The following is a 21,700-nucleotide window of genomic DNA, read 5'->3' on the forward strand; positions in this document are numbered from 1 at the left end:
CTCCAGGCAGGACAGGTACTGGAAAACTAGTAGTCTCTTTGGGGTTAAACCCATGCATGACCTGTAACCCAGCACTTCCCTAACAGAAACCCATACACATGTTTGCCAAAATCACAAATGAACTCTATTTTTATTTTTTAAATTAAGTGTGTTTGTATATGGTATGTACACTAGAGTATGGGTACACTCAGAGGCCAGAGGCATTGGATTCCCCCAGAATTACAGGTGGTTATGAGTCACTTAAGATGGGTACTGAGAATTGAACATAGGTCCTCTAGAAGAGAAGTATACTTTTTTTTTTTTTTTTTTTTTCCCCAAGACAGGGTTTCTCTGTGTAGCCCTGTCTGACCTGGAGCTTTGTAGACCAGGCTGGCCTCCAACTCACAGAGATCCACCTGCCTCTGCCTCCCAAGTGCATGCCCTACATGGTACACACTCTTAGCAAGTAAATTAACTCTCCAGCTACTTCTGAAAAATTTATACGAACACTGCTCATAATTCAAATATGAGAACTATCCAAACAAGTGTCTACAGAAGAGACAGGTTGGCTCCAGTATTTATACACAGGATGCCACACAATACAAGAAAGGACACCACTAGAACAACATGGAAGAACCTTAATGAAATGGAAAAGGAGCCAGACGGGATAGTAATTCCTTTAATCCCATCACTCAGGAGACAGAGGCAGGCGGATCCCTGAGTTCAAGGCCAGCCTGAACTTAGCAAATTCTAGGACAGCCAGGGCTACACAGAGAAACCTGTCTCGAAAACCAGAGAGACAGAGAGAATCCAGACACAAAGAATATACAGTGTCATTCCATATCTATATCTGTATGTATGTATATGTATATATATGTATGTATGTATGTATGTATATATATATATATATATATATATATATATTTTTTTTTTTTTTTTTGGTTTTTCAAGACAGGGTTTCTCTGTGTAGTTCTGGCTGTCCTGGAACTCACTCTGTAGACCAGGCTGGCCTCAAACTCAGAAATCCACCTGCCTCTGCCTTCCAAGTGCTGGGATTAAAGGCGTGTGCCACCACCGCCCGGCGTCTATATATTTTTTTTAAATAAAAAAAAACAAAAACAAAAACAACAAAAAAACCTAGTTCATAGTAACATCAGGATTGACCAGCAATTGCCAGGGCTGGAGGCAAGCAGACAGCATGGGGCTGTACATGATGGTTCCAGCCCATCAACACTCAACAAAAATCTAAGTTTTTCTGTATGCAAACTGTTTACCTCAGTGAAGTTGACTAGGAAATAAAGAGGTTAACAGTGTCAAATGCTGAACCAAAGCTTACACATACTGGTCATGAAAACAGACTGCAAAGAACTGTCAGTTGCTTTAAGATGACCTACCTGCAACTCCAAATAGAGACAATATTCACTTTTAGGCATTCATTTACCCAGGGAAACCAAAACATTCTCACAGAAGGATCTGTGAGTTGTGGCTGTGTTTAATACCTTTAAATTCAGAATGAAAAATAACTCAGATGTATATAGCAGAAAAATAGATAAATCGGGTTTTCTCACATAAAACACTACTACTCGGACAGAAGCTCCTTTGAAAGGATCAAAAAAGTATGTGAGCAAGCATTGTGGAATCTGAGGCAGAAGCACTGTAAGTTTGAGGCCAGCCTAACTACAAAATGGAATCCTGTTGGGTTTTTTTTGTTGTTGTTGTTGTTGTTTTTTTGGGGTGGTGGTGGTTCCAAACATACAAACACACTCCACTTGTGGCATTCCGGAGCAAGGAAAAGTAACTTGTAGTGGCCTGCAGAGTGGTTGGAGCAGTAACTAACCTCTCATGGATAGGAGAGAACCTTCTAGAATACAGATAACTGTATCTTGATACAGGAAATGACTACCCAGATGTCCACATCTGTTACAGTTCCCAGAGCAGTGGTCCTCACCCTTCCTGACACTGAAACCCTTTGACAGCTTCTCATGATGTGGTGGCTCTCAGCCATAAAGTTGTCTCATTGCTATTTCATAACAATAATTTTACTGCTGTTATGAATGTAAATATTTTTGGAGATAGAGTTTTGTCAAAGGGGTCTCAACCCACAGGTTATGAACCACTGTCCTGGAACTAGACGCCCAAAGTTAGTACATTTTACTATATGTAAACTCAAATAGGTCAATAAAATCAAAGTAAGAGCTGGCTTAGTGGGCAAGCCACTCAAGAGATAGCAGTCAATGGATCTCAGTGAGTTTGAACTACATACAGTGAGTTCCAGGCCAGCCAGGGCTACACTGTGAGACTTTGGCTCAAAAAACAGACAAACAAAAGAGAGAGGGAGAGGGAGGGAAGACAGAGAGGAAAAAGAAAAACCAAATTAGCGATGGCACACACACCTTTAATCCCAGCACTTGGGAGGCAGAGACAGGTGGATCTCTGTGTTCAAGGCCAGCCTGGTCTACAGAGTGAGTTCCAGGACAACCAGGGATACACAGAGAAACTCTATCTCAAAAAACAAAAAACAAAACAAAACAAAAAAAACCAACCCACCACAAATTAAAAAAAAAATTAAACCCAAAGTTGGGCGTGCACACCTTCAATCCCAGCACTCAGGAGGCAGAGGCAGAAAGGCCTCTGTGGGTTCTAGGCCAGCCTGATCTATAAAGCAAGTGTTAAGACAGCTGGGACTGTTACACAGAGAAACCTTGTCTGGGGTGGAGGGAGAAATTAAACCCATGTAAGGTATCAATCTGCCTTTAGATTAGTAGGTCTCCTTTCCAATGCTACACTATGGAAAGGTGGCACTCTGCACATGTAACACCTAACAGACTCTCCCTCAGAAAAAGGGACATAGGCATCTGCTATCACAGCAAGCCGATGCCTGCAGAAGTATAGGGCAAGAGGAAGTTGCTAACAGGCACAGAGATGCTATGCCAACGCCAATGCCAGGCAGCAGAAGTCATGCCAGGGGAGCTGTGTACAGGGGTCCTTCGGTGTCAGAGCTCTTACTTACTGTTCTAGAACCAACAGCAAACTGTATTTCTTCTGTCTACTAAGAGCAAGCACACTCAGCATGGATGGAAGGCTCCGTGAATACAGAACAGTCAAAACCCACGGAGAATTGCCATTGACTTTCATTAAACGTGCTTGTTCATTTCCCGTCTGCATATTATACAGTCACAATTAGCCCACAGATCTGCAAGTTCCACATCCATAGATTTAATAACTGCAAAAAAGTACTAAAAGAAAATGTATTTGTACTGAACACATGCAGACCTTTTTTGGTTTTTAAAAATAATTTTTGTTTTGTTTTGGTTGTGACTTTTAAACAGCCTCACTGGGTAGTTTTGGAACTTGATACGTAGACCAGGCTGGCCTCAAACTCATAAGAGATCCACCAGCATCTGCCTCCTGAGTGCTGAAATTAAAGCTATGTGCCACCATAGCCAGGTCAGACTTTTTAAGATTTATCTGTGTAAGTGATACCTGCATGTATGGCTGTGTGCCAGGTGTGTGCAGACCTGACAAGGTCAGAAAGTGTTGGATCTTCTGAAGCTATAGTTACAATGATGTGAGCCACCATGTGGACCCTGTGCAAGAACAACAGGTGCTGCTAACTGCTTAGCCATCTCCTCAACCCTCATATTCGGACTTAAAACAACACTATTATTGTGCTACATATGAGTGTGTATATGATTATCTGTGGAAGAGGGAGGGAGGCAAGAAAGCCATGGCATGTTTTTGGAGGTCAGAGAACAACTCTGTGGAGTCAGCTATCTCTTTCCACTTTTAAATGGGTTTGAGGGATTGCACCCAGGCCACCAGGATTGCAAAACAAGCACCAGTACCTTATAGGCTGTCTTGCCAGCCCATGACTTTTTAGTATCATTATTTCTTCAGCAATATAGATTGTTTACTTTTCAAGACAGGGTTTCTGTGTGAAGCCTTGGCTGTTCTAGAAGTCATTCTGTAGACCAGGCTGGCCTTAACTCAGAGATCTGCTTGTCTCTGCCTCCTAAGTATGGGATAAAGGCATTCACCACCATTCCTGGCTTCTTTCTTTTTTGTTTTTTAAACTGTCTCTCTGTGTAGCTCTGGCTATCCTGGAACTTTCTATGTAGATCAAGCTGGCCTACAACTCACAGAGCTTTGCTCGCCGCTGCCTCGTAAGTGCTGGAATTAAGGGCGTGGGCCAGTACTCCGGGCTGTATGTCATTTTATAAAAGGGACTTGAGCATCTATGGATCTGGATCTGGACATCTGACAGGCTCCTGCTATTAATCTCCTATGGGCACCCACAGGTGATTGCATCCCCCCCCCCCACCTTAACGAGGCACTGGAGATAACCCTGTTACAATAAGAATCCATTAGCTGTTCTTCTGAATAAGAACATTCAAAGGCTGTACAGTTTACCCCATGAACATAAGTATAAGTACATCATGTTTCCATTGAGGGACTCGGGCTATTTGTTTTCCATTTTTATTTAAAAATGAAAAGTCTTGGTTCTCTCTATTGTATCTATCATCTCTGTGGGAAAGAGACTAATTACTTGGTAAGAAAAAGGGATTTCTGGGATGCTGACACAGCTGCTCCTTTAGAAGAAGTACACCCACACACCTCTGTTCTGTGAGTCACCACTTTAGTCTCTGACAAGTTTTATGGGTAAGCACACCCTTCAGCTGAGTTTAAGGTTCAACCTCTTCTACTCTTTCCATTCTTTTCTGTACACTGAGAGTGTGGATCTGAACAGCTGACCTGGAACACGAACAGACTTCCAATTATCAAACTGTTCTATCAGAAGAAGCTGCTGTGGAGTCTAACACAGACCTGACACACACCTGAGTGCACATACACTCTCATTTTGGCTCCGATGAGTTCCAGGACCTCTTGCTGTGTGGGGGAGCCTGATTTAAAAAAATAAAAAAAGCTGTGAACTTACTGTGAACTGTGGATAGGGCGGAATGCAGAATGTTTCCCACACGGTGGCCTTCCAGAAAGAAGGGCATCAACTATGATAAGAGAATGCAGTTGAAAGCAGGGACATGAACGGGATGCCACAGAGCACTGAGGAGCCCGGGCAAGTGCACATTGTCTCTGTGGGAAAGGCAAAGGCCGGAGGACTATTCTTGGCTCTTTTCACATCAGCAAAGATGACGGCACACAGCACCAGGTGTATTCCCTCGATGTATTTGTGTTTGCTTAAGCTATCTGTAAATGTCACTTATGGTTTACTAGCTTTAATAATACAAATGAGAAGTACTTTGTTTGCAACACTCTTGAGCTCAAAAGCCTAGCTAGCATCCCCTGGTCCCCCATGCCCCCATGCAGGTCTTTGAAATATATTCTCCCATCCTTGAGATTTCGCCTGACTGACCACAGGGCAGGTTGACAACTGAGTTCTAAACAGTGTTACTACTGTGCAGATTTATTTTTGCCTCTTTGTAACTAATTTGATGCCTTTAATAAAAGCCTAGACAAAGTTATCAATTTTTTTATGTCACATCAGAAAGGATGGCTAACTTCTAAAGCAAGCTGTTTTCTAGCACAGGTTGCTCTTTGTTTGTTTGTTTGTTTTTGTGTTTTGTTGTTGTTGTTGTTTTTGAGACAGAGTTTCTCTGTGTAGCCCTAGCTGTCCTGAACCCCCTCATTGACCAGGCTGGTCTTAAACTCACAAAGATCCGCTTACCCTTGCTTCCTGAATGCTACCACTACCCAGCTTTTTTTTTTTTTTTTTTTTAAAGGAGAGGATGGGGGGGGGGGCCGCAGCAGGGTCTCACTTTGTAATTCTGACTTGTCTGGGACTCACTATCAGGGACCAAGCAAGCCTCAAAATGCCTCTGTCCTAGGAGTGCTTTCACATCTTTAATCTCAGCACTTGGGAGACAAAGGCAGGTAGATGAGTTTCAGGCTAGCCAAGACGATAGAATGAGACCTTGTCTCAAAAACAAAGCAAAACAACAACAACAGGCAAAGTAAACAGTTTCAGTGGTTAAGAGCACTGAAGGCTGCTTTTCCAAATGAGCCAGGTTCAATTCCCAGCACCTACACAGGGGTGGTCACAACCATCTGTAACTACAGTTCTAGGGGATACAACACCCTCTTCTGGTCTTCACAGAGACTACATCATAGATGTGGTGCACTGACATACATGCAGACAAAACACACATACACATGAAATAAAAATAAAGACTAAAAATTTATTTATTTATTTATTTATTTATTTATTTATTTTAGTTTTTCAAAACAGGATTTTTCTGTGTAACCCTGGCTGGCTGGCTGGCCTGGTCACAACCAAACTGGCCTCAAACTCAAGAGATCTGCCTGCCTCTGCCTCTGGAGTATTGGGACTAAAGGCATGAGCCACCACTACCAGTTAAAAACATTTAAAAAAAAAAAAACAAAAACCAAACATGTGACAATGGCACAAGCCTGTAATTCCAGTACTCTAAAGGCAGAGGCAGAGGCAGGCGGGTCTTAATGAGTCAAGGTCATCTTGATTACTTAGTAACTCCCAGAGGAGCCAGAGTTCTCAGCTCCATATGAGACCATGGCTTGAAAAAAATGAAAAGGTATGTGTACCATACCTGGTGAATATGTACATATATCATTATTTAACATATAAATATAAAGAGGAAAATCAGGTTTTATGTTAGGCTTAGTGCCACACACCTGCAACTCCAGTACCAGGGACACTCAGGAAGGAGCAGTACTGTGATTTCAAGGCCAACTTAGGCTACATACTGAATCTAAGGTCAGCCTGGGCTACATATCAAGATCCTGTTGTTTCTAAAACAACAGTCTTCAATACTGAGAGTTGGTTTTTTTTTTTTGTTTGTTTGTTTGTGTGTGTGTGTGTGTGTGTGTATGTGTGTGTGTTGATGCTGGTATACAAGGACCAGAAGCACTGGATGCCCCAGAGCTGGAGCATACGCAGCTGTGAATGACCTGATGTGCATACTGAGAACTGAACTTGGCTCTTCTCCTAACCACTGAGCCATCTCTCCAGTTTCATGGTTCTATGAGTTCTAAATGCCAACCAAGCCCTACATACATGTGGGAGGTGCTGTCTCCCACATAAGCAGTAAGCAAATGTTTATTAACAATGAGAATTGTAAAGAAAGAAAAAAGCTTCAACTCCAACAACTGGGAGAGAGTTCTGTAGAGACCTGTCCCACAAAGCCTCAACTCAAGGTCCAGAAATGCTACAAGCTGCGGGTGTTGGAAAGATGGCTCAGTGGTTAAAGGCACTGACTGCTGCTCTTCCACAGAGATCCTGAGTTTAATTCCCAAGACCCACATGGTAGCTCACAACCATGCATAAGTATAGTCCCACAGGGTCCCATGCTCTCTTTTCTGGTGTGTAGACATACATGCAGACAAAATACACATATACACAAAATAAATAAACAAATCTCATGCTGTAGGCTTCTGCCTGGGATTATAGCTCTTATGTTCACAAAGGCAACACCCTCAGTATTACTCACTTGCTCATGATGAACTATGTGTTTTTAACTACCTTGCAATAAACTTAGGCACCAAAGTCCTTCCAAAAGGTTCAATGGAACAATGTCTTCAACTGGACATTAGGTTTTACCTGCCATTCTGATGCTCTGTACATGCTGTGTTTGCTGTTTGTTATGAACAAGTAGTATTTTTCAAGTATTCTCTACTTGATAAAATTCATGTAGGAAAGTAGCATAATAAGCCAGCTATAGCTGCACATGCCCATAACCCCAGCACTGGGATGTGGAAGCCATCCCAACCGGAGCTAAGGCAAAACATGGTAGCACAGGCCTTTTATCCCCAGCAGTTGAGAGGCACAGGCAAGATCTCTTGTGAGTTCAAGGCCAGCCTGGTCTATAAAGCTAATTCTGGGACTGCTAGGCTGTTACATAAAGAAACCCTGACTGGAAAATAACAACAAAAAGAGTTCACGGCCACTTTTACCTATACATGGAGCTTTGAAGCCAACCTGGGCTATAAGAAACCCTGTAAAAGGCATACTATCTGTCCTCACAAAGAAACGCCAGGCTCTCTGTAGAAACTAGCCAGTTCCAGACTAAGCAAGGCCAGCATGTAACTTAAAGCATCAACTGCACCAAACACAGAAGATGGTCAGCTCCTCAGGACATGGTGCAGAACTGCCTGAAGAGGCCCCACATGCAGCACGCTATGTGAGCACCACCAGGAAGACAGCAGTGAGGGAGATGAGGCGGCAACAGAAGGCCCTCACCTCACCACTGAGGAGGTGAGGAGACATCGCTGGCATTCACTGATACAAGGTAGGAATCAGTGGATTCGGGAGACATCAAAGAATCCAGAATGGACCACCATTCAATGTCTTCCCTTCTGCAGGGTCCTACTCATTGGTTCCCAGGGCCTATGGGCCCTCCTCAGTTGTATGGCAGACCTCAACCAGAAAGATGCTTCAGGGACATACAGACTTATAGCCTAGGCAAGACTGCTGACTCACCTTCTGGAACAAAGTGGTATCATAGGGCAGGGTAGGGCAGGCAGCAGCCTGGGCTAGTTCCCTTGGTCACACTCCACTCATTAAGCAGAGATTTTCTGAACCTAAAGAAGAGACCCTTGGCAACCCTGATAAGTGTCACTCACCTGTTCAGTACCTTACATGAGCTTAAAGCACCTTGAACCCTGATTCATCTACCCTACTAACTAGGTGTTATACAGATCCAAAAACTTAACAGAATGCACAGCTGAAAGGAACCAGGTCCACTTCAGCTACAGCTCCCAAGCTAACCCATACCCCCCACACACACCACCATCCCCCACCTCACTAGTTCAGAGCTTCTAGCACTTGGCTGTCAACTCTTTGAAATGTTTCATAAATTATGAGGTTGCCTGTGTCTCTCCAGTACTCAGTTCTTCTATCCTCTGCTTTTCCCAGACGCTGGCATGGATATCCCTCTCAGAACAGAGATGTCCTTTACAGAAGTTGCTCAAGTACCAGTGGCACATCTTGGTTATAAGCCCCTCCTGAAACCACTGTCCATGTCTCCTGCCTCACTGTCCTCTGGAGGCCCGGGCACTTTGAGTACTTCCCATCTTCCCATTCCTCTTCCCACCTGGTATTTAGGTGTCTGAGCATTTTGCCTGTGTGTGTGTATGTGCACCACTTGTGCACTTGGTGTCCTCAGAGATCAAAAGGGGGAGTCATATCCCCTGGAACTGGAGTTACAGATGACTGAGCCACCATATGGGTGCTGGAAAGCAAACTAAGGTTCTCTGCGAGAACAAGTGTTCTTAACTGCTAAGCCATTTCTCCAGCACTCCTCCCCCCCACCCCCCCTTTTAAATGTCTGGCACCTTGACAGGCAGGTAGTATCTGCTTCAATCTATCTGGTGTGTTCCACTGTCCTCTTGTCAGGTTCCCCTATCTCTACTTTCTTTCCCATCCTTTCTACTTTCTGAAGGACAAATGTCCAAAGATAAAGGCTGTGTTCGATATTCTGATTTCAGCAAAAGAGCCAAGGACATTACCAAGCTGACTGATGACCAGGACACCTCCTCTACCCCTTATGTTTGAAATCTGAGCTTACCTTATTCATTTACTTATTCATTTACCTTATTCATTTCACCAGTCCAAGGATTCATAGGGACTACTTTTCCATCTACCTCATGCCTAAGCATAGTCCCCTAGACACAGGCCTTTGGTCAGCCAGGCCCTCTCTCTGTGGATGCTCTGCTTCCCACCAACCTCTCATTGCTGGTCCCCAATACCTGCTTTATAGGCATGTGGCCAATCAGCCTGACCACCTACCTTCCTTTCTTCTTCAGGCTTCTCTCAATCAGTATGCTAAATGCTGAAGGCTGTTTGCTCTCTGCATTCTTAGATAGCACAGATGCTCTGGCCAATGTAACACTCTATAGCTTCCTGTTAAATGTGTCCTAGTTTCAGTCTCCACACCTGAGTGAGGGCAGCTTCACAGGGATCAAGCAATTTTATACCTTCCCAGTTATAATCTACAAAAAGAACAAGAGGCAAAGGACCTGCCAAGAGCCAGTTCCTTCCCATCACGTCCTCCCGCCCACTTCTCAGCTCCTGATACTGTTTCCTTCCTGAACCACTGTTAAATTTAGATCACCTCCAAGCCACAAACAATCACGCTGATGGAAAAGATGACATTATCTATGCAACTTAATAATCCCAAATGTGACCACACAAGCCTCCCAGAAAGCTGGCGGGCCTGCTGGGCTTGCCGCTTGAGCCTTTGCTTGTCACTTGGTACTGCTTATAACAACAAAAAACAAATATTCTAGTCAAACATGGCAATCTTACCATTTGGGAGGCAGAGGCAGAGGCAGAGAGGCAGAGAGAGGCAGAGAGAGGCAGAGAGAGGCAGAGAGAGGCAGAGAGAGGCAGAGAGAGGCAGAGAGAGGCAGAGAGAGGCAGAGAGAGGCAGAGAGGCAGAAGCAGAGGCAGAGGCAGGAGAATCACTTCAAGTTCAAGGCCAGCCTGGTCTAAACAGTTGAGTTCTAGGCCAGCCAGGCTTATATAATGAGACCTTGTCTCAAAAAAGAAAAGCCCTTGTCCCAAAAAGTCTATAAAAGCAAACTGTTCTCTAATCAGCTCTGGCTTGTCCCCTGCGTTTCTCAACGACAGCTGGGTGCACTTAAGACATCCACAAATATATGACTGAACAAGTGAATGAATGATGAGGTTGAGGTGGAGGTGCATGGACTGTGAGAAAAACAGACCTAGTTATAACAAAGAAACAGAAGGTAACCAACCCCCTAGAGGACGGCTTACACGCCCAGGGCACAATATGAACCAATGTCCAGCATCAATAATGGTGTTCTCCAGCACAATGAGAAGGCCTAGGCTGTTCTTAGGCATGGTGAAAGGCAGAATGTTTCTCTGGGAATGGAGCAGGGACATCATTATTTGCAGGGCCTATGACAAATTACAGTGGCCTGTCAAGAAGTGACAACTCTTGGTAAGGATGATATGGCTTCCCAGAAAATAGATGGGTCAGGTAGAAGCTGGGACCAGTCTCCTAAGGTATGGATATCCAATCAAGTATGCAGAAGCAGTGGGTGTTTAGACCTACTGAGGGTTAGGAGAGTCAAACCACAAAGTGCCATTGCTGCACTGTTTGAGGTCTGTCCAGCTCCCTCTCAATGAAGGCTAGAACAGAGCCAACCAGGACCCCAGTGACCATACAATGCAGAGCAACTGCAGCCTGTGCTCCTCTGAGCCTCATCCATGAAAGGATGAGGTACTGGTCAAGATTAAATGACGAACAGACACACACTCAGCAGCATGTCTGGCACAAACCACACACTGGAGGTTATCAACTGTTACCACAGTGACCATTCCTGTTCCTCCTGGAGCCAACAGTCTGCCAGAAAATCTGGCATCCAACATAGGAGAAGCCAAGAGATCCCAGTAAGCTACCCCGGAGTATACACAGTAAAATCGAGACTTAAGTGCCTGGCCTCAGATAGAGAAGAGAAAGGAATGTAAGGAGTTACCATAGTGATCATGTGGACTAGCACCAAGGAAAGCTGAATAGAAGTTGTTCGTTCACTCAGAAATACACATTTAGGTCAGGTACAGTGGATCTGTAGTTATAGACTAGGAAGGCTGAGGCAGGAGGATAGCAAGTGCAGTTGATGTACACAGCAAGTCTCCAAAAAAAGACGGGGTATATTCATGACTCATGCTGGTGGTGGAGATAAAGCAATGAATGAGACATATGGGATGTATGATTTAAAGGCAGGTCCAATAATGGAAATTTTCCCCTTGTGTGTTTAAAATTTCCCCTTGAGTGGGGCTGGAAAGTCTGCTCAGCAGTTAAAAGTACCTGTGGCTCTTGAGGAGGACCTGGGCTTGATTCCCAGCACCCACATGGTGTCTCACGATTGTCTACAACTTCCTAAGGACAGACCTTGTTTGGCACCAGGTCTGGCACATGGTACACAGACAGACATCCAGGCAAACACTCACGTGGAACCTGCTGCTTAGGCCTATTCTGAGTCCCATCCCTAAATCCCACACACAGGTGGGAGAGAAAACCAACTCCCAAAGCTGTCTTGTCTTTTCTTCCTTATTTATTTCTTTAGGTATTTTTGAGACAGAGAATCACTATGTAGCTCTGGCTGTCCTAGAACTCACTGTGTAGATCAGGCTGGCTTGGAACTCAAAGAGATCCACCTGCCTCTGCCTCCTAAGTATTGGGTTTAAAGATGTGTGCCACCATGCCTGGTAAAAAGCTGTCTCTTGACCTCTGTGTGAGGAGATAGACACACACACACATACACACATACACACATACACACATACACACACACACACACACACACACACACACACACACCCCATTAACACATAAAGTACTTAAAAACTCCCCTTGACCCTGTCACTTAGAAAAATGGAATTCAACCCAAATGAGAAGCAGCATGGAATAAGATTCCCATAAATGCTGTTGACCACTGGGTCACTAATCTGACACCACAGCCCCAACTATAGCAGGGACCTCACAGCATGCTGGGACAGGCACACCTTATCCTCACTCTCCCAGGGTGCATGCATCACCTGATGCCACAGACATCTCCATAACCAGCAAATCCCAACATTCATGGCAATGCCCAGTGTCAGCTTCTCCTTCTCAACACCCTGGGCTCAAAAGAAAATGGAATCATTCCACAGCTTCCTTCTATAAACACTAACTCCCAAAGGAACAAAGAAATGAAGTACCACCCATGGACCCATTAACAGACGTGGATCTATCAGGCCACAGGCATATAAACCACAGTGGATTTTCCTGAATGATCTAACACTCAGAAATCTTTGTATAAGTTAGGGTGAGATATAATTCTCTTAACTAAGGATGTTCAATGCCTGTATCACAAACAAGGACAGTCTTGTGTGCTGTAATAATGTTTCCTGGGCTCAAGGGTAAATACCCAGTTGGCTGACTTGAGGCCAACACAGACCTATCATTCCAAGGCCACACATCAGAACCAGAGGCAAATCTACTTGTTTTATGCTTGTGAGTAGAAGCTGCTCAAAGAACACCTGCCCTTCCCCCTTCTGTCCTCTCCCACAGCCGAGACTCCACAATGCCTTTTCTCTGGAGCATAATTCCACCGTGGATGCCCAGATGGAAGCTCCCTGAAGAATACGCTGTTCCACCCAGAGAAGAGACTGTCACTGCTGCTGGACACAATCACTGCTGCGTGTTCAATGCCCCAATGTTTCTCTAACTCCACAGAGACCCTAACCACAGGTATCTAAAGCACCAGACCTGGGGGCCCCTGGAGATGCTCAGCACGTGGTCATAGGATCATACTGTCACTGTTTCAGGTGTCAGAGCTAATTAAAAAAAAAAAAATCGTTTTGATGACTCACATGTTTGTGAAGTCAGAGAGAGCGATGCTCACACCTGAGGAACAAGCTAGACCAGACATTAAGACACGCAAATAACCCAGCTGGGATCAAGGAGGAGATCGGGGGCCAATGTGGAGCAGCAGGCCTCTTCCCAGAGGGGTACTACCCTGATCAGAGGAGCCCTGAACCTTTGAAAACATCTAAACCTGAAAATGAACATTCTCTTTCTGTTTCCCAGACAAGGTTTCTCTGGGTAGCCATGGCTGTCACAAAACTTGCTCTATAGACCAGGCTGGCCTCCAACTCGGAGATCCGCCTACCTCTGCTCCCCAGCACAGGGACTAAAGGAGTCTATCACCACCGCTTGACTGACATACGAAGGATTTTTAATAATGATGGGGAAAAGGAATCATTCACCTATCTACTTAGAGAACCAGAAGTCCAGCTTTTTCCAACAGTGAACACACACTGTGCTCACTCTCCAGAAACAGCTGCTTTATCACTTCTACCCTCCGCTTCTCTGAGGAGGCCCAAGCATCCTCAGATTGACTAACTTCACTCCGTGGACTGCTCCATGAGGCAATGGCCCAATGCTCTGACCCAAAGGCCTGATATTTGTACTGTATCCATGTCAACCCGACACAAGAAACACGCTGTTGCAGCTGTTTCCCTCTGTGCTTCATACTGCAGGACCCACACAAGGACCTGCAAGTGTGCCCTGGGCCTTACAGCTTGCGAGTGTAAAAGCACTTGGTGAATGGTGCCCTGTGATAAACGGCCCACAGTAAGTCTCACATCTCTGAGCTCCTACTGGCCCCATTTCAGGTAGCATGTCATAGGAAATCTGCAGTTGATAAGAGGAGATGAGGAAGGAGGATCCAGCTGAGACTGTGTTGTATATGCAGTTGAAGCTGACGGTGCTAGGAAGATTGGAGCAGGGGACCACAAACTGTCTTTCCAAAGCACAAGTTAACACTAAGCACTTCTGAAGCCAAGCCCAGCCCTTCCCACACTCCCCTGTTGGAAAGGTAACCCCAAAGCCTATCTGAGCAGGGCTCTCACCCTGGGACACCCAGTTAAATGCCAGTCAAGGCTGCCTGGCTGTGCAGAGGTCCTTTCTCACATGCCCCACAAAGTAAAACCATGGATCTTCCTTTCCTGCGCTGAGAGACGTCTGCTGTGGACTGAAGCTAAGAGCAGGAACTTGGGGGAGGAGGTACAGAGAAGACCCAGCACCGCTGTTCAGAAAGAAGGGTCCCCCACTGAAGTTCTGGTGGTCATCACACTGACAAGTCCTAACTGCTAAGAGTGGTACATGTCTTGCCTACACACTCTGCTGTTATTTACCAGACCGTCAGTGCTCAGAGCAGTAAGACCGGGCTAACAAGACCCCAGAGAACAAAGTAAGAAGGCCGAGAAAAGGGACCCAGAAAGAGACCAGGAAGGTAAAATTAGTGCAGTGACAGAATGACAGGCCTACTGCACATTAATTCCTCCGGAGTCAGCAGCCCCTGTAGTCTGTGATCCAATCACACCCACTGTTAGGTACGATTTTACCTTAAATACCTAAATTAAGAGGCAAGCTCAGGCAAGTGCCAGTGATGCAATCTACCTTGTGTATTTTTTGCCATGCACCCGGAAGTTAACAAGAATCACATCGCAGCAGACTTATTTTCTCCCTGCACAGGGTGCGGTGTCCCTGAGCAAACCCCTCCGGCGGCAGTGCGGTGAGCACCGGGCCCGTCGTGCGGAATCTGCCGCGCGGCCCATTCCAGGCCCTAAAGGACTCCAAAGACCTGCTACTGAGACCTCTTACCAGCCACCGGGGCCCGCGCCCGCTTGCCGACGGCTCCCCAAGGCAGGGCCAGAGGATACCGCAGCGACACGCGCAGAAGCCGCCCGTGCCCGCGACAGGCCGCTCCCACCCCGCGCGCCCACCGTCAACCCCGGCCTACCGTTGCTGTAGGCGTACGGGGATTCGGCTGCGCCGTCCTGAAGGCTCTCCAGGATCTCGCCTTTGCCCACGTCGCTGTCGCCCACCAGCAGGAACTTGAGCAGGTAATCGTAGCTCTTCACTGGACTGCCCTGGGTGCCCATCCTCCCGCCCGCCGCACCGCGGCCCACGGCACCGCCGCCAGACCTGCGGGCGAAGGCTGGTGAGCGGCCGTGCGGTCTGGACGCTAATGCTCCCGCCCGCTGGCCACCGCCCCCAGCGCACCCGCCCCGCGGCCGCCAGCTTCACCTCAGCCTCCTAGCCGCCGCCAACACCGCCACCGCCGCCGCCGCCGCCCGCCCGCCGCTTCCCGCACAGCACCGCGCAGCTCCGCAGCCCCGCCCCCGGACGCGCCGCCGCCATTGGCCACCCTCCGCCGGCCCTCTCCGGGCCATTGGCCTGGCAGCCTAGCCGTCACGGTTGCCCCGCCCCCACGTCGCCCCCCCACACGGTGCCGCCCAGCCCACGGTCGCCCCGCCCTGCCCACTCACCACTGCTACTGGCCCGCTGCCACCCTCTTTCTCACTTTTGATGGTCTACATGCTTGTCTGTCACTGAAGTCCCGTCCCCGCCATTTCGTACACAGTGTTGCTGAGGCTGGCAAATTTCCCCGCCTCCTCGCTGTGACCATTGGCCACTTCCCGCTGATTTTCCGAAATCATTGGTCGCTCTTGCATGTCCGTCCGAATCCCGACCGCTTCCTGCAGGCTGCCTCAGAGACATAGTAGCGGGCAGAGACCTGCAACATCCTGGCCTCCCGCCCCCTTATCATCACCATTGGCTACTACTGCTAAGGCATTTGTGCCATCTCACATCGATCTTAACCTTCTAGGCCCACCCTTTCCTAATTCGCGCCAATCAAGAGTCAAACATTACACAAGCCTACCCCTCCCCCCTCGTGTACAAGCGGAAGTATAGAGATAACTCTTGCTTGAGGCGACATGGCTGAGTCCTGGGGGGGTGGGGAGCGGATATCTATCAAGCTGCGCTGGCTGCTCTCAGAGACCCAAAAGGGAAGTAACAAAGTTTGGACGTACACTATCGGGCTCGCCTCCCCCGGGGGCAGGGCGGGGACAGCCAATTAGTGCTAGCCCCGGTGGGGGCAAGGCTCTCTCCCTTGTGGGTTGTCCCAAGGGGCAGGACTTCCTCCTAGCTCCGGAGTGGGCGGGGCCGCTATTGAGAGTTTAGGCACAAGGATGACAACTGGAGTCCGCCTCTGAGCTGACTCTTGTGTGGGACATCCTTCCCAAGGGCTGGGACCAGCAATCGGGCAGCGTTGGCCCAGTGGACTCCAGGATGGGCAACGCGTTGCCTGTGCACACTCCGTCAGCCAGCTCCAAGGCTGGAGGGCCACGGACAGCGTTGTGCATTCACAAGACACGTGAATAGCAAGAAATTAAAAACTTAAACATAGATTGGGACCAACGCTCTTGCACTGTAAGCCTGACAGTGAGTTCGATCTCCCTCCAGCGACTGGCCATCTCTAATGCCCATCTCACCCACCTTCCGCTCCTATAGTAAGAAAGTAAGTAAAGATGGAAGAATTTGTCTAGGAGTTTGAGAACTACCTGGCCTGGTGTAAGCCTGTTTTAACAGGGTAGAAGGCTAAACTGATTTCTGAAAGTTATTCTCTGACTCCACATACTGTAGCCACGTGTACTGCAGTCACACATACTGTACCTTGGAACAGTTTTTACACAAACTTCCTGAACATCATCAGAAAAGAGATAAAATGTGTGTGTGTGTGTGTGTGTGTGTGTGTGTGTGTGTGTGCGCGCGCGCGCGCGCGCAGCACAAATGGGGTACTGTAGAGATATCTCAGAGGTCAAGATCCCCGGCTGTCCTTTCAGAGGACTTGGGTTGAATCCCCACCACACTCATAGCAGCTCATAACTGTAACTAGTTCCAGGAGATCTGACACCCTCACACAGACAAATGTGCAGGCAAAACACCAATGCACATTTAAAAATAATGATAAGAAACTGATAAAATGAGGGACTGGATGAAGAGTTGGTTCAGCAGTTCAGAGCACTTGTTGCTCTAGTAGAGGACCTGGGTTCAGTTCCCAGCACCAACTTGTTGGCTCACAGTCATGCCTCTGGCAGGGATCCGATGCCTACTTCTAACCTCTCCAGCACCAGGCACACTCTTGGCACACTTAATATACATGCAGGCAAAACACCGAGACACATACGTCATTATAAAACAGATGGCAAACTGAAGTGTGTTGGTATGGTGGAAAGTATTACCCATAAAAAGATACGAAGAACTGGCACAAGAATGAATCTTGACCGGGCATGGGTGGCACACACTGTAAATCCCAGCACTGGGGAAGCAGAGGCAGGCCAATCTCTGAGTTTGAGACTAACCTGCTCTACAAAATGAGTCCAGGATAGTCAATCAGAGCTTGTTACACAGAGGAATCCCTTCTCAAAACAAAACAAAAACCTCAAACCTTCTGTGAGGCAGAAGCTTATAAGCCCGGCTGCTTGGGATATTGAGACAGGAGCCCAAGAGAAGACACCATCAACACTGACTTGGGTGCTGCTCCTTCACATGACCACTGAATGGTGGGCTTTGTGAAGCACAAGTCTGTGCTGTGTGCCACCAGTGATCTGGTGCCCACTGAGCTCAAAGGTATCCACAGCTGACATCTTGCTGGAAAGGCAAGGAACAGGACTGGGCAAGTATCTCCTCCTATGCAAGTTAGGAGGGTGACACATGCCTATTGCCCTAATACTCAGGCAGGCGGACTGCTATGAGTTCAAGACAAACTTGAGCCACATAACATCCTGGCTTACTAAAGGTGCTGCAGTTAGGAACAGTTGCTGTACTTGTTCAGGATTGGAATTTGGCTCTTAGTACCACAGCACATAACCACCTACAACTCCATGGTCAGGGGATCCAATGCTCTCTTCTGCCCATCTTGAGTATCCATACTCACATGCACAAACACTCACACAATCATGTCAACAATGGACAAGCAGGGTGAAGCCGAGTTGCCAGGTGTGATGACCACAGTATAGAAGGGAAGCTGTGATTGGACAAGCTTATGGAAAACCCAGGAAATCTATTAGACTCCCACACTAAAACCGTCTCTTTAGCTGTATGGCCACTTCAGTGACACTATTCTTGCCATCATCACCAGTTGGTTTTCCCAGATTGTACATAATGGGAGTCAGTGGACAGTCCCTCAGGAGAATAACAAGACACAAAGGACTTATTATTAAGCAGACTGAATGAGCAGTGCATGTCAGGTTAGCATCAGGCAGTTATCAAGTCTGCTGATGCTAAAAAGTAACAGATCAAATGTTCAAAAGTGAAACTAGAATTCATTAATTTCAGGTTATATCCCATCAGCTACTTAAGAAATGTGAAACATGGGCTGGAGAGATGGCTCAGAGGTTAAGATTGTTCTTTCAGAGGTCTTGAGTTCAATTTCCAGCAACCACATGGTGGCTCACAACCATCTGTAATGGGATCTGATGCCCTCTTCTGGTCTGTCTGAAGACAGATACAGTGTGCTTGTATACATTAAATAAATAAATAAATAAATAAATAAGCAAATAATTCTTAAAAAAAAAAAAAAAAAGGAAAAGAAATATGAAACACACACACACCAGCCAGATATGGTGGCTCACATCTCTAATCCCAGCACACTTGGGATGCTGACGCAAGTTCAAGACCTGGCCTACAGAGGCCATGGTCTACAAGAAAGAAAGAACAAAGGGAAAAAAAAAAAAAAACTACAAGGGTTTTTTTTTTCTCTTTCCCAAAGAACGGCTGGATCCAGGCCTTCCTCCAGCAGCAGGTACCCGTCATTCCAGCAGCCTGACACTGAGTGACTATCTCCTTCCAAAACTGAAGACATGGCCTTTATTGAGCATCTTGATCTGTGAACACTGCCACTTGGTTTGACACAATAATCAAATATTCAGGGAAGGTCTGTGAGGGAATGGTGCCTGAAAAATAGCATCAGAGCTCTCCTCACCTGCCTAAGGGACAGGCTCTTCTGTACCTCTTCTCTTGGTCAAGGGTGTGAAGGGTGGAGGCTCCTGGGTACAGGAGGGCAGGCCTTCCAAGTTATTATATATATATATTTTTTTTTTTCTGGCTACGTTTTTCCCAGGAGTGGCCAGTCCCTGAACTCTGGATCACATAGATTAGTAAGAAACATCATACTGAACAACAGATCAACAGCAACCCACAAAGTCCTGACCCTCAGCTGATGAGTGGTTGAGGACAGAGTCCTAGAGAGCCACAATCTGGCTGTCAGGGAGCCTCCCTTGCAGAGCCCGTTATGCCCATGCTTGAGCTTTGCCTGTTTTGACGGCTCTCACCCTGCGCTGGCTGTATTGAGGGTGAGAGAGCCTTTCTTTAGAGGTGTAAGGCTTGAAATAGCGATGTTCATCCACGGGGGCTGAGACTAACTGGAAGGGATAAACCCAGTACCACTCTCCAGAGACTCACCCAGCCTGTGACAATTGAAGTCAGGTCTTAGCTTGACTATATTGAAAGAACACTGAGAAAACTGGTCACACTTTATCTCGAGGCTATCCGTGAGAATATTTCCAGAAACAAGAGAGTCTGAGTAGACTGAGCAGCATGGTGGCCCACCCCTTATTTCACAATTTGTCAGGCAGGACTCATGGGAGGTAATCAGATGAAGTCATGAGGGTGGCTTCTATGGTGGCATTAGTGGCCTTAGAGGAGAAATGAGCTAGCACACTTGCTTTGTTCTCACCATATGATGCCTGGCACCATGTTGTTTGGCAAAAATGCCCACAACCAGTTGCTATGTCCATGGCCTTAGATTCTAAGCCTTTAGAGCAAGCCAATGAACCTCTGTTGATAGAGCATCTGGGCTTTTGCATTTTGTTATAATTAGAGAAAGCAGACCAAGACCAATTTCCTCACTCTGGGTGGGACCCTAAGTCCTCTGTGAACTCTGGGAATCATACAAGGGGACAGACCCTGGGCCCTACAACCATGTATCCAGGAAGCTCAGGAAATAACCACAAAAAATTTCAATTTGGCTGGAAATTGGCAGCTGACAGTTTGCCTAGCACTCATGAAATCTTGGGTTTGATCCTTAGCACTCCATAAATTGTGTTATATAACTAATCTCAATACCCAGGAAGTTGAGGCAGGAAGATCAGCAGTTCAAGGTCATCCTTAGCTATGTAGCCAGTTGAGACCAGCCTGAAACACATGATACATATTTTTTTGGTTTTGGTTTTTTTTTTTTTTTGGTTTTTCGAGACAGGGTTTCTCTGTATAGCCTTGGCTGTCCTGGAACTCCCTCTGTAGATCAGGCTGGCCTCGAACTCAGAAATCTGCCTGTCTCTGCCTCCCAAGTGCTGAGATTAAAGGCGTGCGCCACCACCGCCCGGCACATGATACATATTTCAAAAAAAAAATGTTTCAATTACTCAGAAGTCCTGGCCTTAGACTGGCAACAAGAGGCCCTAGAACCTCTCATAAGTATCCAGACATAGTGATGGACATGGCAGCTAATGGAGAAAGAATGAAGAGTCAGGCCATGTACATGTCCAAGTACCTGTAGACATGCTTCTTTTAGTTACAAAGGAAGGAAGATTATAATAGGAACTCTGACAGCTCCTGGGAAAGGCCACCATTTGACAGCACCAGGAACCTGTCCATCAAAGTAATGCCCACCCAAACATCAGCCCTTGTTGTTAGACATACATGAACTATGTCTGAGAATCATTAGAAAAACCTCCATGGCACAGGTCTCTGCAAGAGGCAACTCTTGTGGCTCCAATGGCCAGTGTTCCTTCGGTCAGCTCTGGTGCCAGGCCCTGACTGGTCCTCAGAAGGGCAGACAGCCCAGTACTCTGCTGCACACGAGGACAGTTGCCAGACTAATCTCATGACAGGACCAGCTGGGCTGAGGTCAGAAGCTCTGCCTGATGAGAGTGCAGGAGTGAAGGGGTGAGAACAGGCAGCTAGAGGATGGGTAAAGGTGGCCAGGCAGAGTGGGGAAGAAATACATGTACAGAAGTGGTAATCTGTGTGCAGGTGAGTGCAAAGGGTTACCAAGAGATAAGTGGAGTGTAACGCCCAGTACTGCAAATGACAGCCATTTTCAGCGGGCTTTGTGTGGCCACAGGATCATACAGGGCCATATGGCACTCCTCAGTTGGCCTTATACTGATCCTTTGTGGAGTCTCAGGCTAGAAAGCAAAGCCTGCAGATGCTGAGTCAGTTGAAGATGGGTGGTGTTGGCATACTCCTTCAGTCCCAGCACTAGGGGAGGCAGAGGCAGGTTGATCTGTGTGTGTGCCAGCCTGGTCTACAGAGTGAGTTCTGGGATAACCAGGCCCACATAGAGAAACCTGTCAGTCCAGGCCAGT

General features: G+C 46.9%; 1 protein-coding gene across 2 annotated transcripts in view; it reads right to left on the minus strand.

Annotated features, from left to right (window-relative positions):
• Nucleotides 1–16,220, minus strand: part of Rab40c (RAB40C, member RAS oncogene family) — a 37,943-nt gene extending 21,723 nt beyond the window's left edge. Inside the window, exons 1-2 of one of the 2 annotated variants that reach the window (XM_034505354.2) lie at nt 15,850–16,220; nt 15,286–15,470 (exon numbers count right to left, since the gene is read on the minus strand). In XM_034505354.2, coding sequence (XP_034361245.2) covers nt 15,286–15,470; nt 15,850–16,046 — 382 coding nt within the window. In that variant the 5' untranslated portion in view covers nt 16,047–16,220. Of the gene's footprint in view, nt 1–15,285; nt 15,471–15,572; nt 15,687–15,849 lie in introns of those variants that run through there. The other variant, XM_034505353.2, reaches the window with a different exon arrangement.
• Nucleotides 16,221–21,700: the final 5,480 nt, after the last annotated feature.

This window comes from Arvicanthis niloticus, chromosome 6 (genome assembly GCF_011762505.2).
Source record: "Arvicanthis niloticus isolate mArvNil1 chromosome 6, mArvNil1.pat.X, whole genome shotgun sequence".
NCBI classification, from domain to species: domain Eukaryota; kingdom Metazoa; phylum Chordata; class Mammalia; order Rodentia; family Muridae; genus Arvicanthis; species Arvicanthis niloticus.